The 26492-nt window shown below is 39.4% G+C and overlaps 2 protein-coding genes across 3 annotated transcripts; one reads left to right on the plus strand and one right to left on the minus strand.

The window, feature by feature from the left end:
• Positions 1-5509: 5509 nt before the first annotated feature.
• LOC115026237 (collagen alpha-2(VI) chain-like) lies at positions 5510-17950 on the plus strand. 2 transcript variants are annotated; one of them, XM_029458960.1, is made up of 28 exons: positions 5510-5638; positions 6824-6983; positions 7450-8060; positions 8561-8581; positions 8731-8796; positions 8900-8953; positions 9043-9087; positions 9188-9214; positions 9301-9327; positions 9440-9484; positions 9575-9628; positions 10157-10219; positions 11391-11453; positions 11535-11588; positions 11690-11725; positions 11806-11868; positions 12233-12295; positions 13329-13391; positions 13508-13570; positions 13665-13715; positions 13793-13891; positions 15429-15491; positions 15579-15614; positions 15709-15754; positions 15838-15990; positions 16433-16888; positions 16976-17014; positions 17096-17950. In XM_029458960.1, exons 2-28 carry the CDS (start codon positions 6830-6832, stop codon positions 17695-17697), a joined length of 3117 nt encoding a protein of 1038 aa, XP_029314820.1. In that variant the 5' UTR covers positions 5510-5638; positions 6824-6829; the 3' UTR covers positions 17698-17950. The 2 variants fall into 2 exon arrangements, with proteins under 2 accessions (XP_029314820.1, XP_029314822.1); XM_029458962.1 differs by having other exon boundaries at positions 5580-5718.
• LOC115026243 (X-ray repair complementing defective repair in Chinese hamster cells 5) lies at positions 17832-25910 on the minus strand. Its single transcript, XM_029458970.1, has 21 exons — positions 25749-25910; positions 25330-25443; positions 25044-25227; positions 24598-24646; positions 24403-24525; positions 23533-23700; positions 23247-23361; positions 22663-22801; positions 22464-22576; positions 21778-21840; positions 21561-21698; positions 21389-21479; positions 20871-21004; positions 20481-20677; positions 19808-19898; positions 19613-19682; positions 19360-19469; positions 18975-19071; positions 18723-18790; positions 18537-18611; positions 17832-18368 (listed from the first exon to the last, which is right to left on the minus strand). The coding sequence occupies exons 1-21, from the start codon at positions 25761-25763 to the stop codon at positions 18354-18356; spliced, it is 2169 nt and encodes a 722-aa protein (XP_029314830.1). The 5' UTR covers positions 25764-25910; the 3' UTR covers positions 17832-18353.
• Positions 25911-26492: the final 582 nt, after the last annotated feature.

The following is a 26492-nucleotide window of genomic DNA, read 5'->3' on the forward strand; positions in this document are numbered from 1 at the left end:
ACCTGCTTTCTGTTTAGCCTTTAGTATTCCTCCTACAGTAATTAATCACAACGATACCTGATGGATGTGCTATTTTACAACTCTGCTGTTCCTCATCATAATCAAATGCCAGTACCTGCAGAGAATCAGGAAGCACCGTGATTTTCTGCTGAATTATTTAAGCCATGAAGGGCTTATATCAATGGGAGGGAGCTGCTGTATAGAAGCAACTAGCAAAGAGCTGGGAGGTTGCATAGAGTTCATCATCAATCTGCTTGCCTCAGTTCTCTTTACACCTTGTATCTTTGAACTCAGGCGCATACATAGCTTTGATAAAACTCACAAAACAACCAAATGCATATAGGAATGTATGTTTCAGGATTAATATGAAGCACGTCTCCTGTAATGTTAATATTTAAGTGTGCTCAGTTGCACATGAGATCATATCTCTTACATGCTTTAGAAGTAACATACTGCACGTTGAAATTTATGTTTTTTACACTTTTAATGCTGTATTAATAACTTAACTTTAAAGCAATACACCAACCCTTTCAAGGTGTGCTTTCCATTCCCATTCATAGTTTTCAGGTTTTCATTTGGTCGCTGGATATCTCTACACTCCTCTCCCAGCAGAAAACACGACAAAAAGTCCTTCATGAAACTCATCAATCACATTTTCGATCAAATGTTAAGGCTTTTAATATTCCTCTCATCGCTGCTAAAGCAAATAATTGAGACACTTTGCAGAGCATGAATGTGTGAAATTCATACGGAGCAGTGATTTCAGACGGGTTGTCTTTCTCTTGGTTGGTTGCACGCTGTAACAAAACCATTGTACGCATTGCTTTCATCTACATAAAATTGACCCAAAAAGGTTTTTTGCAGACTATATACAACAGTGAACCTTTGAAACTGGGTAAATTGCATTCAGCTAATGTGCTATTCATGCAGGTCATCTGAAGTCTGAATCAGACGAGCAGAAAGCATTGCATTCACTCCCTGCAACTTCTGCTACCTCTGAAAATGAAAAGCAATTTTTGAAGTGCTTCTCTGTTTTGTTGAGGTGAGATGAAATGACAGTTATTATAAAGAGGCCAGGAAGCATAGACGGTCAGTGACAATGCTGGGATAAATTGCATGAGAGGCAGCTTTAACACTTATGGTCAGATTCTTCTTCTTTTTGAATGTAGACACATCTCTCCTTTTTCTATACTTTTCTAATAACTGATCAGAATCTGGGGATGCTGAAGCCCGAGGCCGAATCTTTAGACTGAATTATCACAAAAACATAAACATGCAATTTACATAAACTAATCTGCATTTTTTTAGACTGTGGGAGGAAATACACACACACACACACACACACACACACACACACACACACACACACACACACACACACACAAAAGAAGAAGCTCCAAACAGGAAGTCCATAGTAGAGATTTACACACACAACCTTCTTGGTGTTAAACGACAAGAATAAAACCACTGAGCCACTTACACGCCATTCAGGGGTTTTAAATCTAGAAACACGCATTACTTTAGTCAATACTTTATCTTCCATTAAGTAGAACTAGAATTATAAAAGCAAGGCACCAATTGAAAAGATGAAAGGTATTCTGTACTTCCTATCATCAGTAATAGATATGATTCTCAGTAAAGTGTTTTTGTAGCTTGTGTTCTCCCCCTGGTGACTCATTGGTGTACTGCTCTTGAGGACATGTACAACTCTGTCTACTCTGAGTTAAGCCAGCTTTATATTCACACTGAGTGGCAGTATTGTGTAGGCAGCAATTTATAGGTCTAGAGAGGCAACTCTCAGTATGCACTTTCAACATTGCTTTATAGTCTGCTGTAAAGTTGCAGTAATGCAATTACTACTACAAGAAGGAGTGTAATGTCATGCTGGCATCTCTCTGTGAACAGTGTAGCATAGAGATCACCCTGTTCCCTGTCATAGATTGTGTTTGTCTGTGTGAAACCATGATATACAGTTTTAAATCATTATCATGAATTCCCCACACAGAAATTCACAAAGATAAGAATAAAAACAGAGGATAAGCGCAGTGTCCTCGATGGTACTGTACAGCCCTTGTTTTGTAGAATCAAATATTTGACATCTAAAATATGTGACCAGATTGTAAAATATGATGCATTGTTACAGACTAATCTAACCAATAAAGTTTGCTCCACCACATAAACTGCAAAACTGAAATGATGCTCAAATATCTATATATACATCAGTAATAATAATCAATTTCAATATGGAGAACATTTGCATAATAATCCTTATGTTCATGTTTGTGCTTATACTTAAGCATTTGCCGTTAATGCCACTACAGTATGTGAAGAATTTGAAAATGATTTACTTTGGCCACATCCAGTAGTAGTATTCCCCCAACCCCGATCTTAAATTACATTGTGATTTGATTTAATATACAAAAATGTAATATATTTGATAGAAATGATAAGTTCCAGACTTATTTCCATAGTTGTCCCTAGTGGTGGTAGAGATGCTTTTATATTTAAAAAAAAGAAGAAGAAAAAGAAATACAAAGTTTGTCTCATAAACTGTAACATTTATGGGTTCCCCTAATCACAATTTAATGTGACAATGTAATGTTCATCTGCCATAAAAGTAATCTGTTATTTAGCTGATATCATCATACATATGGGTGTCATAGCTGTGATGTGTAAAACACTTGTGTGCCCTAGTTTATGGAGGTCACTATAAACGTTGTTCCACGCTGCTCTTCTCACGGTGCACAGCTGCTCTGTACCTGTAAATGTTCATCTGGATGCAGCAGGCGTTTAAAAAGAATGTTTCACAGGAGAAAGAAATCTCAGATCGCTTGCCTCTCTCTTAATCGCTCACTTGCTCACTCAGCATCTCTTCAGAAATGCACCCCCACCCAGGGCACACACAGCAGCAGCAGCAGCAGCAGCAGCAGCACTCTGTGAGCTGGCCAATAGCAGTACCACTGCATTTCTCTAGCCCCTGATGAGGGACTTCCTGAGCACGCTCCCTTTGAATGTCGATAAACAAACCGCCTTGTGCATTCCTGCTGATTGTCATAGTGTCCGTACAGTGTGTGACCTGATTAAAATGCATCTCTCAAACTAGGGCACATCTAAATGTCCAATCCTAAAAGAGCAGCAGTCCCAAATTTCCCTGTTTAACTATCGGCCACCAATTTCATTTCCAGATTTGATGGTGTTCTGGTCAATAATGCTGCTTGCTGAAAAAGGCCTGCTTTTCACTCATGCTTTATGTTTTTAGTATATTATTTCAATGTTCTTCCTTTCTTTGTTTTGTTTTTGGACAGTGAAGATTTTACCATTCCCTTGAGGATCATATTTTAGTGGTGACAGAGACTTTGTATTACCAAATATGGGTGGATGCATCCTTAAAGTAACGTGCACAATCAGAGTTAGATAAACAGCAAATGGTTTATGTTCTCATCTATTCTCTACTATCCTTAGATGTCCTTCTCTACACGCTTGCAGCTACATCGCTCCTGGTATCTTCTGGTTATGGTTTTGTCTGTGCTAATGGAAATGACGGAATATGGATTTACAATGTAGCTGCTAAGCATAAGTTATTTTAAATACTCAATCCTGAAAGTCAAATATAAATTAAAAATAAATTATCAACAGCTTTTAATTAAATTCAATTAAAGAAATTAACATAACAAAATGTTTTCTTTACTTAATTCCTCAACAGCATAGACTACATCAATACTTGCAGCAGGTGGTGGTCACACACATTATGATTGTAAGCCTCTTTAGCAAATGATTGTGTAACCAAAAAGAATGCATAATTACAGAAACAAGCTCCGCCTCTTTAGATTAACCCCAGCATTTAATGCATCCCAGTATAAAAACATAATTGATTCATAATGGTGGGAGTCCTTGGTCAGCAATGGCAACACTTAAGGGAAGTTATATACTCCCGACTCTATTAAGAGCCTCACATAACATTTTCATCAAAGCATTTCTGTTCCTGCTTTTAAATACTAAAGTTAAATGAAGCATAAAGTTTCAATCATCAGGACCACCGAGTGACCTCGCCACAGTTACTGCAGAGGGGACACGTCTCTACCCTTGATTTATAATTTAAAAAAAGAAAATAATTAAATCATGGGGCCATGAAAAGACAGGTCATATGTGATAATCTACATTGTACGCTGGAGATTCTACAGCGTGCAACGTAGATTATCACAGATAAGAAAACGTCCTTCAGGAGACAATGAAAAAGAGATTGTATGTCTCATGGCAGTGAATACGAAGCTCACGCTGCGACGTCTCGAGGGCCATTAAATCCAGAGGACCTATGTGTGGTTCTTTTTACAGCAGATATTCACATTTAGTTTTCTAAGAGTGAAAGAAAATGTAATTACATTTGGGTTACATTAAAAAGTTCTAAATAAAAACATTGAAGAAATAAGTGGTATCTAAACGTAACCTGACATTGAGTTACATTTTGAAAATATTTGGTCCTTTACTTAAAGGTGCCCTTTTTGAGTTTTTGACCACTAGTAGCGCTTTGGAGCCAAACTTTTAAGAGTGGCTGATTCCACTGATCAAGGAATGCAGCAATGGGCCAGCAATGGGCCAGCAATGGGCCAGCAATGGGCCAGCAATGGGCCAGCAATGGGCCAGCAATGGGCCAGCAATGGGCCAGCAATGGGCCAGCAATGGGCCAGCAATGGGCCAGCAATGGGCCAGCAAAGGCAGCGAAGAAGAAGATTGTCAGTACATACACATAGTTGTAAAGAATGTAGGCCTACAATTAGTTTCAAACTTTTAAGAAAAAGCAGCTTTGTAAATGTTTTGAGAAGGAAAATTAATTCAACCTTGGACACAATATGTGTTGGTGAGTAACACAAAGGCCAGGGTCATTTGGGGCAAGTGGAGAAAAGTCCTACCTGCTGGCAACAGAAAAGAAAAGTGTGGTTTGGGATTAATGCATGCCTTAAAACATTCCTGGTTGCTGCTGTTATAAATCATTAGTATACCATGTAAAGTCAGTGGATAGAATTGTTGTGTTTTGATTGCCCGACACTGCAATGTCAAGTGCAACATTGTACTGTTTTAAAAAGATTAAATTGAATGTATCAATCATCAAAATAAGATGATTGACTACTTGACTAACAAATAGTTCATTGTTGGGTAGTTGCAGCAGTTAAATTCCAACATGACATCTGTGGTGCTGTAAAGTCTTGAAATCTAAACAGACTGTGAGTGTGTGCAGCTCTCTCCATGTAAGGATATGAAGCAGTGGAGCTGAAGCTGCTGTTTGGAGAGAATCCCCCTGTGACTCTCACATTTATTCTGTCAAATCAGGCAGATAAATAGTTTACTGAATCATGTTGTGTTTATTTAAATCAGAATTACACCATCGCTGGAGACCGTTGTCTCTGTTGACTCCAGCTGCTATGTCAAAGACCAGACGATGATCTAAACATCAGCTCGCCAATGAAACTCCACTCCGAGAGCGTGTATGCGTGTATGAGATTAAGAGGGCGGCTCCTCGACCAAGGGTTGACCCTGCCTGAGTTGGCTAATGCGGAGACTTTCTTTGAGATGATTATCTGTAGTTCACAGTCTCTGGAAACTGAACTTCCTGAGAGTCTCACAGATTCGCACAGTCGCCGCGGTGAGTACACTTTGTTTTACCTTTTTCTAAAGGTTTAGTGAGGTGGAGTGTGTACAGCAGCGACCAGAGGAGCAGCTGAGGTAAAGAAGCAATTAGTCCTCTGTTCATATGTACTTCATTTTTGTTTTTGGAAGAAAATAACTCGACGTAAAGAGATTAAAATTACAATTACATATACATACATATTCTTACAAGTGGAAGTCCTGCATTCAAAAAGTAAAGTTAAAGTAAGAGGACAATTACTGTAAAGCATTAAAAGTAAAAGTAGGCTTATCATCAGGACCAGAATGACCACATTCAGTGTTTAATATTAGTTTATATTATAGTATTGAATTGTTGAATATTAAAATGATGTTCACATTAATACATAAATAATTATAATCCAATAACATAATATACATTATTCTGAAATGGGCCATTCTGCATAATGATTGTGGAACAAAAGTGTATCTACTTTATATACTGATTGGTAGTTTAATCCTTTTTATCCCATGTAAAATATGAATATGTGAAGTATAGTGAGTAACTACAGCTGTTAAATAAATGTTAAAAGTACAATATTTCCCTCTGGGTTTTAGTAGAGTAGAAGTATAAAGCAGCATGAAAAGGGAACACTCAAGTAAAGTGCAAGTACCTCAATAGTACAAGTAAATGTACTTAAATTCACCGACAGCGACTGTCTTGGATCTGATTTCCTGTTGTAGATTATAATCTATTGTCATCTTTATGACATTATGGGATTCTATCGTTATGGGATTATGGGATTGTGGATTACGGTTACAGTAAACCAAGAGTTTAATCTGTGTTTTATTCAGTTGTAGTTTGTTAATGTTTATTTTGTTCTTTTAGTAAAAGTAATCCTCACCTACAGTACGCCACTGTCCTGTCAGCTCGCACCAAGCAGTGCAAGTCTTTAAATCTGAGCCCTCTTTACACAAAGACTTGTCTCTGTGTTTTTTTTAAATGTTATTTCACCCATCATTTTAAATATTGTCCTCATTTTCCTCAGTGTGGTTATTCACTGACGTTGTTTAAAACAACGATAAACATTCTTAATCTCTCTGGAGACGCCTGCTGTGAAGACTCACTTGTTTGACAGCTATTTCCTGGATTTAAAGTGAGCGTTGGAGTTAAAAGTAAGCCTTCAACAACGGTCCTCTGCTCTCTGGCTTGTTTTTTTTGCAGGACAAAATGGCGATGATTTCTGTGTTCATCTTTCTGTGCATGCTCCAAGTTGCTTTACCTCAAGGTCTGACGCCTCGTGGACCTCGACCAGTATCTGGGCGAGGTGACAGTCCAGAACCAACTCCACCTCCCGCCCCGCCCAGACCTCAAGGTTGTGAGAGTGAGTTCCATTCATTCCTTCCTAGCTCAATAGAATATGATAATAATGTATTTTCCTTTTTCATGGTGGAAGAAGTATTCAGGTCCTTAGTGTAAGTAAAATTACAGACAACAAAAGTATTGACATCAAAATGAACTTAAAGTATCAAAAGTAAAAGTAAACATTATGTTATGTTATGTATGTTATTGATCAATAATCAAATAATTCAAATTGATGCATTAACATGCAAGCGGTACATTAATGTTGTATTTGGTCGAGGTGAAGCTCATTTTATTCGCTTTATATACTTTTTAATCTATAACAATAGATCATAAAAGTATCATTTATTTTGTATGAATATATGAATCTGAAAAGTAACCATCAACTATAGCTTTGGGGAGTTACATTTGTGTCTGGTGCCACAAATTACACTTAAAGTGCAATAAAGCAGTAAAGATTTTTACACTTTTGTTGATTTCTCCTGCAGCTGGGATTATTGAATGTCCCATCAAGCTGTTTTTCACCATCGACACCTCAGAGAGCATCGCCTTACAGGAGTCCCCCCCTGGGAGCCTGGTGAATAAAGTCATAGAGTTCACCAAGACTTTTGCCCAAAAGCTGGATGACGAGACGTACAGGGGTGAGATCAAGATCTCCTGGTCCATAGGAGGCCTGAACTTCTCTGAAGACAATTTTGTCTTCAGTCAGTTCACGACCAAGGAGAACTTCATCAGGAACCTCAATGGGATTATATACCAGGGCAAAGGCACCCACACCGACTGCGCCCTGAGAGAAATGGCTCACCATATGACCCACCACTACTCAGGGACGAAGGCCGTCCTCTTCTCTGTGGTCATCACTGACGGGCACGTGACAGCAGAGAAATGTGGAGGGATAAAGATGGAGGCAGAGAGGGCCCGGGATAAAAATATCAAAATTTTCTCAGTGGCAGCGTCCAGGAGCGTCAATGAACTAGGACTGAAGGAGATAGCCGGCTCTCCCTCTGAAGTGTACCGAGATGACTACATAGCTGTGGACATCGTCGGTGGGAAACCAGAAATAAAGACTGAATCCATCAATCGTATCATAAAAATCATGGTGATCTGAAATCTTTTTCCTTTCTTACCTTGAATCAGGGCTGTCAGGGTATCAGATTTTCACTACAAGATTATCATGGCCAAAAGAATTCACAATAACAATATTATCGCAATATCTATATAACATTTTAAATAATAATGATAATGGTCTACTTCGTCTTTGAATTAGTTTATTGTGTGCTTTGTCTCTTTCTTTGGCAGATTAATTACACGCAAAATACGAGTGTAGGGAGGTGGAGAGAGAGTATGTAACTATAAGTGCAACGAAAGTGTACAAAAAAAGGAAATGGAAATTATTTAGGAGGCGCTGGATTCTTTACTCGACGTTAACAAATGTGTATTATTAACATAATATCTATGTTTAATTTTTTTAATTTCAAGGTTATAGTCAATGCCGGTATATTGCGACGCCCCTATCTTAAATGTTGATATTCTAATTCAGATTTAAATTACAGTATCATTATCAGGTACTTTTCACTTACTGTTGTTTTTTCTCTGCAGAAACATCAAGCCTACTTACAGGTAACAAAGACTTTAAGATGATTATGTGTATGTTATAAACAGACTGGTGATTAAAAAAGGGACACATTTCTTCTTTAACTTGTGTCAAATCTGTTGTTTTTGATGCTTTCATGTATTTAATATTGATTTGTTGTCGTCTTTGATCGTAGTGTTATGAACAGAAATGCTATGAGGCTCCTGGGATGCCTGGACCATCAGGGCGGGGAGGTCCAAAAGTAAGTATTAAAAAACTAAATCTAAATAAATATATATAAACAATATATATTTCTGCTTAACCCAAGATTGTTTTGTTTAAATATTGACATGTCTTATTTCTAGGGTATAAAAGGAGACAGAGGTAATACTGGGACAAGCGGTGCAAAGGGTAAACAGGTAAGTAGAAGTTAGCATCGATATTACACTGAAACATTTTAGAAACATTATTGTATGATTTTAATTTTAAATGTTTTAATATATTACAGGGTGATGGTGGCATTGAGGGTCCAATCGGACATCCCGGTCCAAAGGTTTGCTGAGGCCCGCTGACTGATGATCTTGTGTGCTCAAAGTTAACAAAGTTGTCATTTCTTTTATCTCACTAACATTTCCTTCTGTGCTCTGATATAGGGAGAGATTGGTTTTAAGGGTGACACGGTGAGAGTTAAACCTTTATATCCCCACCTTACCTGTCCAATTGAATGCAATGCTGTTAAACTAATGGCTTTTCTTTACCTCGTCAGGGTGAAATCGGAGCAATTGGATCAAAGGTAAATAACGGTTTTAATGTTGTACTTGCACATATTTTAAACCGCATCCAACACTGTCAATGTTTGCATACAGTAGCTAATCTTCTGTCTTCACTGGCGTCCAAATACTCAGGGTGTGGCAGGACTTTCTGGCAAGAATGGAGTCGACGGTCATAAGGTGAGCCCACGACGACAAAGTAAAACGTACAGTGTACCATCATTTAATCTGTTCATTATCCTGATATCATTGTCTCTTGGATTTATTCAGGGTAAAATTGGCCGGATTGGAGCTCCTGGTTGCAAAGGTGATCCAGGTGACAAGGTAGGTCTAGTAGTTATGCTAAATTATTTTTCACATGTTGCTTTCAAAGTGTTGGAGTTGAAATGTAAAATGTTTTTTTTTGTGAGAAAGTTTATCTTTGGTAAAATCATTAATCACTTTAAAATAATTATTTCACCATTACAACAGACATATATCAATAGAATATTACCAAAAAAAGTAAATAAAAACCCTATATTAAATGTTATATTTGACATGCAAGTTGGTCACCAAGAAGCTGGGACAAGAGAAAAATGCTATTTTATGGGTGGAGCTATTTGATATTTTAAATAATATTTTGAAACAACTTTTTCTGCAACTTTATATACATTTTGTCTCAAGACAAGTATATTTAACACAACAAATGCATGGTTTAGCTTTTTAGGCATGGATTATTAGACTTTTTATATGTGGGACATGAAATGTCCTCCAATTCTGGAATGACCCTTATATTAATAATCCATCAGCCATGTAGCTATAAAGATTACTTTACTGAACTACTGTATAATCATTTGTTTTTGTGTCTTAAAGGGACCAGATGGTTACCATGGAGATGTTGGGGACACTGGGCCAACCGGTATCAACGGAGAAAAGGTCCGTGTTAAACCAGAACTGGGATCTCTCTCGCCTTTAACTTATCGGCAGATAAAAACACAACTTCTTAGAGACTACAGCCACGCTAGCTGCTCTGTGAGGCCACAGTGCTTTGAGCTAACGCTAACATACTCACAATAATGTTTACTATGTTCACCATGTTTGTTTAGCGTGTATTCTAGCATTAGCTAAAATCAAACCAAAAGTACAGCTGAAGCGGATGGGAATGTCATAAGTTTAACAGGCATTTAGTCATAAAGAATTTGATAAATTCAATTCACATGATGATGACGCCAGAGGAAAAGTGAAGGGATCCCCAAAGTTACTATAATTCATCCCGAGGGGGACGTGAATGTCTGAACCAAATGCCACAGAAATCCACTCAAAGCCATAAATGTCACTCAGCTGGTGGCACTAAAGGAAAAGTCAAAGGATCACTAAAGTCAAAACGGATTCATCCTCTGGGGAACATGAAATCATTCAATAGTTTAGATATTTCAGTAGCCTATCATTATTTCAAATCTATTATTTTCATTTCACTATAAAAGGAGGCACAATAAATACATGTTGAGAATTAAGTATTTTGCAAACTGTGATTAGCCATGCTAGAGCTCCAGGGATGGCACTTTGCTGATGTATATACTATAAACTGTATATACACAATTTTGGATGTAGCCTATTACCATAACCAATGTTATTTCTGCAAAGGAGATCGATCCCATCGACTTTGGTGAGTTTTAATCTTGTTTCACCAACAGGTCAGAATTAGGATAATACTCAGCATAGAAAAGGAAGAAAAATAATTGTATGGGTCTTTTAGTTGTTTCAAACTGTTTCATTAGTTTCAAAATATGGCCCTGATAGTTTAAAAACATTTACAAGAATGGTGTGCCAATGTTATTTTATACTATTTTAATTCTGCTATTTTTATAATGGTACTTCAGACTCTTTTACATCAACACTGTGATTATTGTACTGTAAATGCTCTTATTCTGTCCTTGTACTAATTGTTATGTTTCTGCTGTGAAGCACTTTGGGCTGCAATCATTGTATGAAAGGTGCTATACAAATAAAGATTATTATTATTATTATTATTATTATTATTATTATTATTATTATTAGTTAATGTCTTCAGTCATATGAGTGTAAGTTTGTTTGTTTGTTTGTTTAGGGTGACCTAGGCACCCCTGGAAAGTCGGGTCCCTCTGGGCCTGAGGGCGATCAAGGACCAAAGGTAAACTTTAAATTAAACACAACAGAAACATTGTCAGAAAATGATTCTGCTGAAATTAAAAACAAAATCTCTGTTTGTTAGGGTGAAGACGGAAATTCTGGAAATCCAGGGCCACCGGGAGAAAAGGGACCTCTGGTACTGAACATTTATTTTCATTATAATTACTTCTGTTATATATTACTGTAAATTGATGTTACAAAGATGACTCTAAAATAAAAACAAATCAACTCTTGCAGGGGCCTTCTGGCTCGCCTGGAACAAGCGGCGAAGAGGTATCTTTTTTTATTAAATATTATCATTATGAGAATGTACTACAGTTTGTGGTCATTTATCATTAAATAAATATTAACAGGGAAGGAGAGGAGACTTTGGAGAAAAGGGAGGACATGGTCCTGATGGGCTAAAAGGAGAGAAGGTAAGTTTAGCTTTTTACAGAACAACTTGGCAAAGTTGCACAAAATACAGTTCGACAGAATTTCATCTGAAATATAACTTCCCTTAGTGTAAGAGGAACATGATGGGAAAGAACTCAGAGCCAAATCCCAACTCATTGTGAAATCTCAGCAGACCATCCAAGAAAAACTCAACTCCCACATTTCAAATCATCAGGGATTTAGTTTAGTTTCTGTGTTGTTATGGGGCTTTTCCAAATTGATTCTCAGGAAAATTCCTCCCACTTTCTTCGGAAATAGATTTACTGCCTCTCTGTTGTGTCTTGTAAACTTTGGTCAATGATAAATGGTGCGATGCAAATCCTGACACAATCATTTATTTTCAAGGGAGAACGTGGGGCACAGGGAAGCAGAGACCAGCCAGGAAAAGAAGGACTCAAGGGCGCAAAGGTGAGGGGATTATGCTCTGGGTGGATTTTGGCAGAGCTGCTCCCAATAACACAGCAAGTCTTCTTTAGACCACCAATACATGTACCGGGTGTGCTGCCGAAATAACTTGAGCTGAGATTGTTATCACTAGTGCAGTGCCTGTTCGGGGATGTGCTCAAGCCGCTGCTTGTTGGGTTTCGAAGTGAGTCTATGCACGTGCTTACGGTAGCAACGCTCATGAGTACATTAAATGTTATGGCCTCAATAAAGTCAAAGCACCATTAGATGTGTTATTATTATTCTGACTGAGATTAAACTGAGCGGAATGCATGGAAATAAATGACAATGTAATATATTTGTGTATATTTCTCGCTCTCCCCCTGATGGTCTCTCGCTGCTGCACGAACACTTGTACTGTAGCACTACGGATAAAAGTCTTAATATGTTAAACACACACACACACACACACACACACACACACACACACACACACACACACACACACACACACACACACACACACACACACACACACACACACACACACACACACATTTCTATCACCGGTAATGTAATGGCACGGACAGGCGCACTATTTTGTGAAAGAAAACATACAGAGACGTCCGATAGTCGCTGTTAGCGGAAGTGGCTGCGCTCTTGTGTGGATGATGTGCGTCTGCAGCGTTTGCGCTAACCAAAGTGTCTATAGCGCAAACACAATCCAAAATCCGGCCGGGTTTTCACAGTTTCTACAGAACCACTGAGCCACATACCTTCACGCACGGCACTGCACTCCTTCGGGCCCTCAGCAACACACACGCCAACCGTAAAGTAGATTGGTCCAGGGGTTGGTGAGTTAATCGAAACTCAGACAGACAGACAGACATCTGTGTAGAGTACAATGATGAAAACACATTTTCCTGGGAAATTGTTCTGCAAAAGAAAAAATAAACTATTAAAAGAAAATAAAGAAAGTAGTTCAGTACTGTGCTTTGTCAAATTCACATCAGCATGAAGTGAAAGTGATTTACATTAATTATGTTTTCTTTTCCAGGGAGATCAAGGACTACCGGGACCGAGGGGTCATCCAGGAGAAACAGGCGCCCTCGGAGGAAACGTGTGTCATCAACACTGCTCTTTGCTGGGGCTTGTGTTTTGAAATCGTCACACAATATTGTTTAAAGTACACAATAGATGGTACAACTTTATTGGATGTTTCTTGTGTGGTTGCAGGGCACCATGGGAAATCCTGGAGATCCTGGATCAAGGGGAGACTCTGGGCCCCATGGACCAATAGTGAGTAAAACATTTAAATGTATCACTTTCATTAGGGCATCCTGTAAAATGCTCTAACATCTTGTGATGGATGTAATCTTTTTTCTTCTAAAAGGGTGACAATGGAAGATCAGGATTCAGCTACCCTGGATCGAGAGGATCCACTGTACGGTTTATGGTTTACCTCACAAAATTCTTGCATATTTTTCATACTTGAGTCTTAAGTTACTCTGATCTTTCCAGGGAGACAGAGGCGATCCAGGTAGAATAGGACCCAGGGGGGGCAGAGGTGACTGTGGGGCCAAAGGACAACCTGGAAACAATGGACCAAAAGGAGAGTCTGTAAGATAAATGACAAAATGTTGAATTTCAGTTTTCAGTCAGAGCAAACTGTGTTTCGATCAATATAGATTAACAAAACAAGAATCGATGTTCATGATGTGCAGAGAATGCTTTAAAGGTCTAGTGTGTAGGATTTACGAGCAGAAATATTCACAACTATGTTTTCATTAGTGTATTATCACCTGAAACTAAGAATCGTTGTTTTGGTATTTTGATATTAGATTGTTTAAGTAATTTTACATGCAGAAATGGCAGAACATGCTGTGTCAGCCTCTCGCATAATATATCATATTAAACTGAATATTTTTGGGTTTTGAACTGACAAAAGAAGACATTTAAAGACATTACCTTGGACTTTGAGAAACTGGGATGGACATTTTATAGACTAGAAGATTATTCGAATAATCTAGAAATGAATCAGCAGATTAATCAATAATGATAATAATCGGTAGATGCAGCATAACTGGCTCTAGTGAGGGCCTTTTGCGTTTTTACATTACCTGAATGCAACCATAGTTCTCCCGACAGGTTTAAGGGAGAGGTGAGCGGAGTGGGATTCAGTTGATTGCAATCTGACACTAAATCCTAAACACTGCCGTACATGCTGCTCAGCCTCAAAGATTTAAAAATCTGTGTTCACCCCAATGGTGAAAAATGTCAGCACTTACCACTCATGATATCTAGCCATGCACATAGCTTATAGCTTATTTATCCAAGCTTTTAGATATCTGTCTGAGATACAATACAAGTGGATACAATTTGGTGCTTACAGCATTCAATTATTACTTTTGAAAGCTTGACAGCAACTTGTCTTTTTTCCAAAAACAATGTCCCAGGATAATGCACAGACCCCAATGAGACTACTTTTCATTGGGACACTTTCTTCAGTAGAAAGTAGTTCCAAAGAAAGCTTCACAGGCAGCTCTGTGGATAGTCCCGAGTACCTGAGACATCGTTTCTGGAAAGAGATTTTGGGGATTTATAAGGGCTTTATCCACCCCAATAGAAGTTTCATTCACCTCTGTTGTATTGGGATTGAGTTATAAATCTTATAATACAGATAGTATATCAAAACCTTAGTTAGAAAAATACATAGTTAGAGATTAAGTGCAAATGTCTTTTTGTAATCGGGGTGAAACGACCCTTTAGATTGCCAGCAAATCACTTTGCCTTATTCTGCAGTGAGAAAAGACAGCATAGTAATTGAAATAGGCACCGTTTCAGTTTAGCTGGGAGCTCGACTGTGAAGTCACTACATAATGTACCAGGTGCAGATTTTATTTTTTTTGGACACACACCAACAGTCGCAAGAGATCATGTGACACCAGCTGCAGCAGTGAGGTTTCTTGAGGTCACATTATGTAAACCATCAACACATAGTAACATCCATGTATGTAGTCATTCAGTTCTTAAGAAACGCTTTGTAAAACACAATACAATAAATGTGTTGCGGTTTGGAACGTTCTGCAGAAAGAAAGAAAAAGAATGCACAATAAAAAAATATATCACTTCCACTGAAAACATGTTTTCTGTGCAGGGGGATCCAGGTCAGTCGGGGGAGCCAGGAGCGAGAGGATCCAGAGGAGTTCCTGGATCTGATGTGAGCAACAGCACAACCACTGAAATAATGACTTGGCCATGCATGCAAATTTGAGCTCCAATTGCATTGCTCTCTCTTTGTGTGCAGGGCGACCAAGGATCAGTGGGCGATCCTGGGCTCAATGTGAGTCAACTTTAAAAAAAGCAAGACCCTTTTCAAAATCCTATATTAACTTGATTTCATTGGTTGTATCTAACACGCGCACCCGTCACTGCAGGAATGTGATGTCATGACTTACATCAGGGAGACGTGTGGTTGTTGTGGTAAATATAGTCACTGATCAAACACAGCTTCATCGTTTTAATATCTTTCAACATACTGATCCTGTTCTCGTCTCTCGTCTCAGACTGTGAGAAGTACTGTGGAGCTCTGGACATTGTATTTGTAATCGATAGCTCAGAGAGTGTCGGGCTGACAAACTTCACCCTGGAAAAGAACTTTGTTATCAACACCATCAACAGGCTGGGATCTATGGCAAACGACCCTGCGTCATCAACCGGTACAGTCGAGCAAAAGCAGAGCACAGTTTCAAGTGACAAGAAGTTGGCCATAATAAATTAATAGTTTCCAAAGAATAAATCACTTAATCCACCATTGAATATACAATTAGCGCCTACCCTCGTCATTAACACTGACTGAACGGCAAAGTACAGATTATAACTAGTTAATATTTAATCTTCACAAAAGGAGCACAAAACATCACAAATGCTTTGTTGGAATTCTTCTGTTAATTACTTTCAACACATCCAATGTAAAGACCAACTCCAACAATTCATTTATGATACAATTCATATTTATGATTTGAAGAGTATTACCCGTGTAGTTCATTCGTAAAGCATTGAGAGACAGACGAACACATTTATGGTTTTGGTCATTTTGTAGGATTTGTTTGACAGGAACAACTTATAGAGTAAGTCACTTTGTGTGTCTCCCTCTTCTAGGCACAAGAGTCGGAGTTGTACAATTCAGTCACAACGGGACCTTTGAAGCCATTCGTCTCAATGACCCAAACATCAACTCCATGTCTGCATTTAAAACGGCAGTGAACAAGCTGCAGTGGATTGCCGGGGGCACCTTCACACCCTCAGCTCTCAAGTTCGCCTACGATAACCTCATCAGGGATGGCAAGAGAGCCCAAGCCAAAGTATCTGTGGTGGTGATCACAGATGGCCGCTATGACCCGCGCGACAATGAGAATCTGCTCCAATACCTTTGCAACGACGATGATGTGGTGGTGAATGCCATTGGGGTTGGTGATATGTTTAAAAAGAAACAGGATGATGAGATCTTGGGGTCGATCGCGTGTAACAAGAAGGAACGTGTCACTGGGATGAAGCGCTATGTTGACTTGATGGCTGATGTCTTCCTACAGACGATGGAGAATGTGCTTTGTCCTAGTAAGCCTGTACCAATACACAGCAAAATGAAAATACTGGTCCTTCTTACCATTTGTCTAACCTATATCCATTTAATTTCCCTTCCAGATCCGGTGATTGTGTGCCCTGATCTCCCCTGTAAAAGTGGTAGGTGTTTTTCACAGCTAGATGTTTTGTTCCCGGTATAATATAGTGCAGCTTAATGAGTCATGTTTTATTTCATTACAGAACCGGATGTAGCGCCGTGTGTCCTTCGGCCGGTGGATTTGGTGTTTCTACTAGATGGCTCAGAGCGCCTTGGGATGGAGAACTTCCAGCGTGTTCGTGAATTTGTGCAGAAGGCGGCAGATCGACTGGGGCTGGCTATGAGCAAGACTGACCGAATGCGAGCCCGCTTGGCATTGATAGAGTTCGGCAAGGAGAACGAGAACCACGTGGCCTTTCCTCTCACACACAACCCAACTGTCATCGGCAATGGCATAGCAAACTTACCATATTTGGATTCTTCTTCGAGCGTAGGGCCTGCCATCCTCCACACCATCGACAGCATCTTAGGTAAAGGAACAACTCGACTAACAAGACGCAACGCAGAGGTTTCGTTTGTTTTCATCACAGACGGAGTCACTGACAGCAACAACCTCGACGAAGCAGTTAGTGCCATGCGCGCGGCACAGGTCGTCTCCACAGTGGTAACCACAAGAAGTGACGTTGACCAAAAAGTTCTAATGAAGCTGGCCATGGACGACCGAGACGCCATCTTTAAAGTAAAAGACTTCTCTGATATGTCCCGGTCCAGTTTGTTTGACCGTTTCATTAAGTGGGTGTGTTAAAGAGAGGCCACATGGATGAACATTATACTGGTGCTACTGCTATGAATCTAGCATTATAACATGAGATACTGGTTAACTGTGATTCTACTTTGCATTGTACAAACTGCAAATGACACCACAACATTGTGCTTTACTACATTTGTCAGGTAAACTGTTTTCATGTTTAATGTTTTGTCATTCAAAAACAAAGTACAAGTCGAGCAGTTATCAACCATTAAGCTTTAAGATAATAAACCTGCGGTTTGTTGGACAAGGCAGTACTGTCTTCTGTAAAGTCACTAAGGACCCGTACACCAATCTTGAGATTTAAAACACTCACTGTATCCACCATTACTGAAAATTAGCATGGAATGAGAACGAGATATTCATTTATAATTACAATCATTTGGACATTTTAAGACAAAACACATCTAAAGCCCTCAACAAACAGTACTTGGAAAAGTTTTTGTGACAGTGGTGTAAACATTAGCTTAGCCAAACACTCCTCTGTGCGGTGTCTACTGTATGCACTCTCTCAGTATCAAGTTATGTGTATCAGGGGTCAACAAGTGGGAGGCAGAACAATGGGAGGCAGAACAATGGACGGCTGAACTGGGTTGGTCTGGTCGAGCTGAATGATGCATTCTTCTTGTTTCTCTGCATGTTCACTGCCTTTCTCACATCATGTCCAGCTGCACAGGAAGAGAAAAAAAAAAAGATGTAAGACTGGAGAGTTTATACGAAAGGTCTCAATAGGCCATCCAGCAAATATACAGGAAGTAACTTTACTTGAGTTTGGGGCACTGCAGTTAAATATTTAAAACTTTAAAAAGTCAGAATTAAACAAAAACCCCACTTGCCAAGTCATCAACATCTCCAGTATCTTCAGCGGGAGGTGCAGCTGCCTCCTCTTTCTTCTCCTCAGTAACCAGAAACTGAGGACAAAATAGGCTCCAGTCAGTAGGAGGACAGTCACCTTCATTTCAAATATGTAAAACAATGCGTGTTTCCTCCACAGCTCACACTGGTTTTAACCGGGGAGTCACCTGAGTTGCTTCGTTTTTGGATACAGTGCTTCCTTCAACCTCGTCCTTGCTAATCAGAGTTATGGCATCTGTCAATCAAACAACGAGAATTAAGTCCAAAAAGGTTCAGGTGCATTTTTAAGCATCAATCAGCTGACATTTCCATTATTTACTCTTTTTGCACTCAAGAAATGATGTGGAATTTCTTCTCATCTCAAGGGAGGAGTGGTTTGAGAGAAATCCTGCAGCCTGGAGTAAAGAGGCTTATCGTACCTTGAACAAGCAGGTCCCAGAAGACCTCCAGCCCTCTGTTCGGGATGCTTGTCTTCAGGGACTGCAGGTAGCCATTGTACAGATTGGCATCCCCCAGCTGTATTAAGAAAGATATGAAACATTCAAAATCCATTTATAAGTTTCCTAAAAGCTCACTCCTACATGCAGTCACATAAACACACACTCACACAAGAACTGGCCTCGGTTCAAGTTGCGAGAAATGAAACAGACTCGTTGCAATTTTCTCGAGTTGACTCATAATCTCCATAGCAAAACCAAAACTCTGCATTCTGATACGTCAAGATTATTTCTCACAGACTCAAACAAACCCCCCCCCACTTAAACATTCATTTCCCCAAATGGAAGATAGTGAACGTTTATTTACCTTAACAGACTGCTCTCTAAACGCCTGGATGCAGGTGATGCTCTTCATGTAGTAGTGTGTGTTCTTGTTGCTAAGCAACTGCTCTATCCTGTGAGTAAGTTGCTGACAGACTGGGAAGGACACGGGGGTCACCACAACCAAACAAAGACATACACACAATTACAAGGGCTGACCATGAGTCATGATGGTTTATAATACAAACATACAGAAAACATGTTTATTAGTCCAGCTCGACAGAAAAGCTTGACCTCACCCTCTCCGAATGGAAGACTCTTCTTCTTGATTAGAGTCCGGAAGTCTCTGGCAGGATCCACGCTTCCCACCTAGTTAAATGTTTAAAATTAGAGAGGACTGAAGTGAAATGGACAATTTAAAGTATGCCTGTTTTTTAATAGAAAGTGGTTATCTCTCTAAGATTATTATGCCATCCAGCTCCCCTGATTCTCACCGAAGTAACAGAGCCTTCGGCGATGTCAGCCAGCCTATACTCCTCCTCTTCTTCATTCCCTTTTGCCTTCTTGGCATCTGGCTCCTCGGAGCTGTAAATGGCGCAAGGGGTCAGCTAAAATACTCAGACCAAGGAACACTTCGCACATCTATTTCATGAGGCAGGGGAGGGACAAGTAGATCAAAGCTGCAAAAATATATTATTAATTTTATAGGAATCTACCCATTAAGAATTCTGAGGCACATTTATGATTGTTACTATACAGAGTTTTACTTTTCTAGCATGTATGATATTATGATTGTTATAGAGTAAAGTAATTGTATTGATGCCTTCCTATTGGGTTTCAGACTTACAGCCACTCACTATTTAGGATGGCTTCTCATTGACACAAACCATTTGCCTGATGAAGGTTTAGCACCAAAACATCACAAATACATTGTTTTTTTAGGTAGTTTTGGTCAGTTAAAATACTGAAAATTGTTTTATAATCTGTAAAACCTCGGCACAGACAAACCACAAACACTACTGTAAGATAATAAACAAATCCCATTCCAAATGCTTTTACAAAATCTTCTCCATGACTATATTGGACAACACGACTACTTTTCACTACATGACTAACAGGCCTGTCTGTAATGTTCCAAGGCCAACCACCACACTGACTCAAACTTACTCTTTGCCAAAAATCTGAGCACTAGTCTTGAGCTTCTTCTTCTTCTCCACTTCTGTGAGAGGAAACTTCTTCTTCATCTCCTCGAGTGGAGCCTGGCAACGTTCATTAATGACGTCAGGGCGCTCAAGAGCAGCCTTCAGCCATGGCTCCATGGGCGGAAGAGGAGTGCCGGGGCTTACAGCCCGATGATGCAGACACTGAGAGAAAGGTCGGGTGGGGGAGGTGAGACAGACAGGAAGAAGCAATTCTGGATTATTATCAACAGCCGCGAGCTGGTGAAGCTCTAGTCAACCAGATTATACCTTCTTTTTCGGGACATGAAAAAACTTTACCATCTTAGAATCCGTAAGTAATAGAAGTACTGTATCGCTTAAATACAAACTGCCGTACCTGGAAGTGCCTCTGGAAGGCAGGGTTGGGAATGTTGTGGACCTTGAACATGTCCTTTAGCTTATTATTATCATCATCCCCCTCCACCAACATCATGGAGTCAATGAGAGAGTCCACAGCAGACAGCTGGGTGTCTAGAGGAATCACAAAACACACAACAGTCCACTCAAGTCCATTCCTGCATCTCTCACTGAAGCATTCCAACTTATGTATCGCTTTAAACAGATACACACAATATTAGTGACGTGAGCTGCAGTGCCAGCCAGTATCAGGCCGGCGGTTTTGAACATGTGTCGCATATAAACGAGTAAAGTAAGAGCCGAGGCAGACAAGAACAGAAAATGTAGACAACCCACTGTGTGTGGGTGTGTTTACAACATTGTTCATGTTGACACATGCAGGTCTAAATACTGTAGCTGCTGCTGCGGTGATGACCGGAACGCTCCCTCTTGTGGAGAATCTGCAGTCAGTTAAACATGAAAGTGTGAGTTTGCTAGTTAATGTGAGGTGTTTCGTACCTGACGGAGTGAACTTTTTGTTGTTTTCAAGAGATGGAAATGCAAACAGTCTGAGGTCTTCCATGAAGGGCAGCTGAACGTACATCAGACACTGTTGAGGGTGAGAGACAGACCATTAACTCTGTTTGACAGATTCAGTTAAAACAGCATGTTTAGGAGTCTGTGACCTCACCTCATAGTCCTGCTTGATGCACGGGAAAGCTGCTCCGACTTGAGGGTTGCTGCGCCGGTCGTAGGCATAACGTACAATGGCCACCATGTCGAGTTCATCTAGCGCTCGGATGAGAGCGGACAGCGCGACTCCGGCATGCTGCTCAGACAGAACAGTAGAAACAGAGTCAGTATCAACATGTAGTCTTCAGAAATGCAGCAGGTCCCGTCATTCTCACCTCATCATCTTTGGCAGAAAACATCTTGATGACTTGAGTCCCCATGAAGTGATGGCGATGTACCTGCAGACAGGCAGTGAAAAATAAACAGTAGGTGAACAAAGTAACTAGCTCAGTCTAAAAGCAGGATGTCACGATCCCAAACAAGTCGTTCTTTAACTGATCGCTATCGGCTATGTTGAGCACAAACCTAAGCACGGTATTTTGTTTTTGCCATCTTTTGGAGCTTTTTGAGCGACGGTTCGCCTCACCCTCTCAACGTTACATTTCAAGACACTGCCCTACCGGAGCTTTACAACAGAAAATGACAATGCTGCACTATGTGGAATTGATAAGAGCAATTTCTAAAAACATATTTTAGCTTGTAGACTTAGCAAAAAATTAATTAAAAAAATATAGGAACAGCCTGGATACAGACATTTTTTTCAAGCATATACATTGGATTGATTTTAATAATAACTTTAATGTACTTAAAGTGCACACTTTGCAGCTGTATTGTATAGGGAAAGACAAGTGTCGGATCAAGACTCGGTATCGGTAAATACTCAATATTAAAAGACCGATTGGGATCCGGGGGGGGAAATACAAACTTCGGGACATCCATATTTAAAAAAGGTTTAGATATTTTTGGTCTGAGATTTGTTTTGGATGCCATTTACGTCACACTAGCATAACAAGTATAATACCATGTTCTGTTTGCAGAAGCCGAGAACAGCAACGCACTTCCCATCGTGCTTGTATTTCATCTGGTCTTGATCTACTTTGGAGAAAGGAACAATATCGCTCCCATAACGAAAACCTGTGGATAACAAAGAAGCCATTTTTAAAGTGTTATTAAGTGCTAAGTACAACATTGAGTTGTGTAATTTCAAACAACTTTCTCACCTTGGATAGTGTCATCCTTCTGCACCTCTGTCTCATCGTCATCATCCAGACAGTAGACTGTCTCTCTCTTCACGTCGTCTTTCTGGTAGGTTTGAGCGTCAACTGTAGACCATGTTTTCTTCAGTTTCTCTTCTGTCACCTGGAATACATGGTAAGTAGTGTTTGTGGACGAGAAAACCTTTTGTGACTATTACTGATGAGCTGTCGTCTGTGTATTTACATGACATAATGGTTGAGTGGAAGTAAACCGTAACATAACGGTGCAACACTACTATGAAATGCAACTTTAAGTTAAAATATACATACTGGCAGAAACTTGATTTTGATTCATTTTATTCTAAGTAAACAAAAAACACCAAAGTGTTCAAACATTATCTGCAGTAAGCAATGAGTGGAATACATTTTTGCCACACCAGATAAGAACAACAACAATCAAGGGGACTTTACAGTAACTTCAGAGTGACATAATAACATGTGGAACAGCACTTTTCAGACATGACAGAACACAGAATGTATTCATTCAATAAAGATGTGTAATAAGCATGTAGTGTATATTTATCCAGTGCACTTCACAGAAGACTTACTGCTTTGTATCCAACAATACGGATGGGCAGACAGCTGCCGATGGTCAGCTGACAGGGCCAAGCCATGGGTCTCCTCTCGACACGCTTGAACATGCACAGCTGCTCGATTGCTTTCCTACAGCGGGAGTAAAGCACATGCAAAGCCAAGTCATGTGACATCATCCAATAAGAGCATTAGCTACTTTGAAATGTAGAAAGCCCCATGAGATTCAGAGAGAAAAACATATGAAAAGAAGAGAGAAGTGAGACATGAGAAATATCCTGTGTTGAATACGTGCCCACCAACCTAAAGGAGTAAATTTGATCCAGGCCGTCCTCTTCATCCAAGCTTAGCATGATGTGTTTCACCATGTTCAGGCCAATCTCCTGTTCCCTGGACAGACCTTTGCCCGTGCCTGGGCGACTGTCAGCATCTCCTTCATCCTCTTCATCTTCGTCCGCAGGGAAAGGCAAACTGAAAATGGTTTGGTAGAAGGAAGGAGTACATACATCGGTATGAGTAAATGACATTAGAAACTACACGAAATTAACTTTAAGAGACCTAATTAACATCGAAGGTTTGATCAGATCGCCTTTACAGTAAGTAGGGCTGGGCGATATGGAGAAAAGAAAATCAAATAAAGATATTTTTGATAAATATTCATCAGTAATGTGGAAATAATGACTAAGTGGGTAAAAGCAAAAAATAGGACATTCTGGTAAGATGAGAAAATGACATCACTTTACTGTAATGCATACCTTAAAACCAGGAAAGGGCACTTACACAATATTGCCATATCAAAATCTAGATGGATATCTAGTCTTATATCATGATATTGATATAATATTGATATAATTCCCAGCCATAACAGTACGTATTAGGAAAATCAAGAAAAGTGTGTGTAGGTTTGTACTAAAATAAAAAATGTGTGTAGCATGGCAAGTTTCAATAGCAAAATACAATATGTCCCACAATTCGCCTGATTTTGATGCTGCACAGTGGCGGTCCTGGGTGTTTTAGTTATAATTAATAATGAAATGGCTGCAATAAAGTACAAGAAGTACTGTCGCACACAAATGCATTTATAATTATAATTATTTTTTAAACTTCACTGGGAACATTTGTGGATCTATATTTACTATATATATTTTTTTAAATAAACATGGTGAACCTTACAAAAACTGCAGGGTGATGCCAGCTTGTTTCAGGTTTTCAACAATAACATCCAGCTGCTCTGAGTTGGCCTGCTTGTTGAGGTCAGTCAGGAGCGCAATGTTGAGACGATCACACTTCTTTCCCCTGAAAAGAAACGTAATTTGGTGTTTTTGGTGAATCGTAAGAATTATGAATGAGATACAGGCAGCTTCTTACTCTGTTTCTGTCTTAAGGAGGTCCATGCACACAACAAGAGCATCCAGCCCTGTTGAACAGGAGTTAAGGAGGTAACCGATTCTCACACATCATCTTTTGTATAGCCCTTACATTATGCTATCAACGTTTACTTCACAATGATAAATTAAGGAAATTAAGTGTTTCGATTGCAACTTTAAAGACACAATAAAACAACTTACTTCACCTTGATGCAACAATCACTTACAAATCCAATAAAACAATAAGAATCTTAAAGTGGGTCTGATAAAAGTAATCTCAAAACAATCAATTTGCTAACCGAGAATAAAAAAGAAAAATGTAATACCTTCTACCTATACATTCTTCCAATGTAAAATGTAAAGTATTATTAAATATAGCCTTTATACACAAATACTTGCAAAGTTAACTGAAAAACTTTTATTTTTAAGTATCAAGAAATAGGATACAATCAGCCTGCTGACTCTCTGGATGAATCTGATTCTCTATTTCCTCCAGAAGCTCGAAATCAGCCATCTTAAGGTGACGATGCACGGTGATGTTCTGATACTGGCCATCCTGCTCCAGGGAGTTTTTGGTGGAGTCTGTGCCAAACAGAACTAAAGCCAGTTCATCCTTGGTCTCTGCAAAAACCTGTCAAAAGGCATTTTCAGTGTGTGTCAAAGATGACACAGATCTTCAAAGTAGGTTTTTATTTGTTTCTTGTTTTTTGCAGATGTGTGGAGAGAAGTTTACCTGGCGCTGGACAAACTTCTGGATGACTTTTTTGGCAAGTTCAAAGGGAGGCTCTTCACCCGGGGCAGAGTTGGACATGGAGAACCCAACATCCATGCACAACACCAATGCTGACTACAGAAAACATAAAATACAAATATTGGTACTACTTATTTTAGGCAGAAAATTGTTCGCGCACTGTTAAAACCAGTACATAATGAGTTTTGCAATGTTTTGTAAACATTTAACGGGGGGCGTGACTGCGTTAGCTTATACATATCTCAACATGTCGCCAACGTTTAACGTCTGAAGCTCAGTAACAGAGAACAATGTGTTTCTAACGTTTGTAAATCAGACATTTAAAACGGCAAACATTAGTTATTAAAGCTGTATGCAAGAGTAACCAATTCCTTAAAGAAGTGTAAGAGAAAATAACTTACTTTGGCACCTGCCATCTTATTTTTCCCTCTTCCAAAGATTGCGTGTCACAGTGTTATAGCTCCGAAGAGAAACTGTGAACGGCAGGAAGAAAAACATAGTTCCTGTTTCCAGTGATAACCGTGCCGCACGCAGTTATCAGAGAGCGCCTCACGATCTGTCACAGTTTGTTGGCAGCTCACCTTAAGTTAGTAAATAGGCCTGACCCCTTTAACGAAACATACCGGACCTGTATCAAGATGTGATAATGTCGCGGTGCTCTTGAGTTTGAGGAGACTCAGTGCAATGAAATGTAATAATCAGAAGTAGGTCAAACGCCCTCCAGCGTTTCAGATGCCACTGTGCACACAGAGAGTCAATTATGGTTGTGCGTGGTCTGTGCCATAGACAAATCGACTGGTAGCCAGGAATTCAGAAATATTGAATAAAAGTAATGATAAATAAATAAATACATAAGAGTAGCAACCTCTTACACTAATCCTATTTATTCCAGCACCCTTTGCACTCTGCACCATTGCAATACTGTATTACTGTTTACAATTATATTGTGTTGTTTTTATATACTGCATATATATTAATATTTGTATATAGTTGTCAAATGCTTATAGCCGTTTTAGCTGAATGTCTATTTCTGTGCATGTGCATTAAGAGCATCACACAACTGGACCCAAATTCATTGTATGTTTATACACTAACTTGGCCTATTCTGATCAATGAATGAATGAATCTATAAAGTAACATAAAAA

This window comes from Cottoperca gobio, chromosome 21 (assembly GCF_900634415.1).
Source record: "Cottoperca gobio chromosome 21, fCotGob3.1, whole genome shotgun sequence".
NCBI classification, from domain to species: Eukaryota; Metazoa; Chordata; class Actinopteri; order Perciformes; family Bovichtidae; genus Cottoperca; species Cottoperca gobio.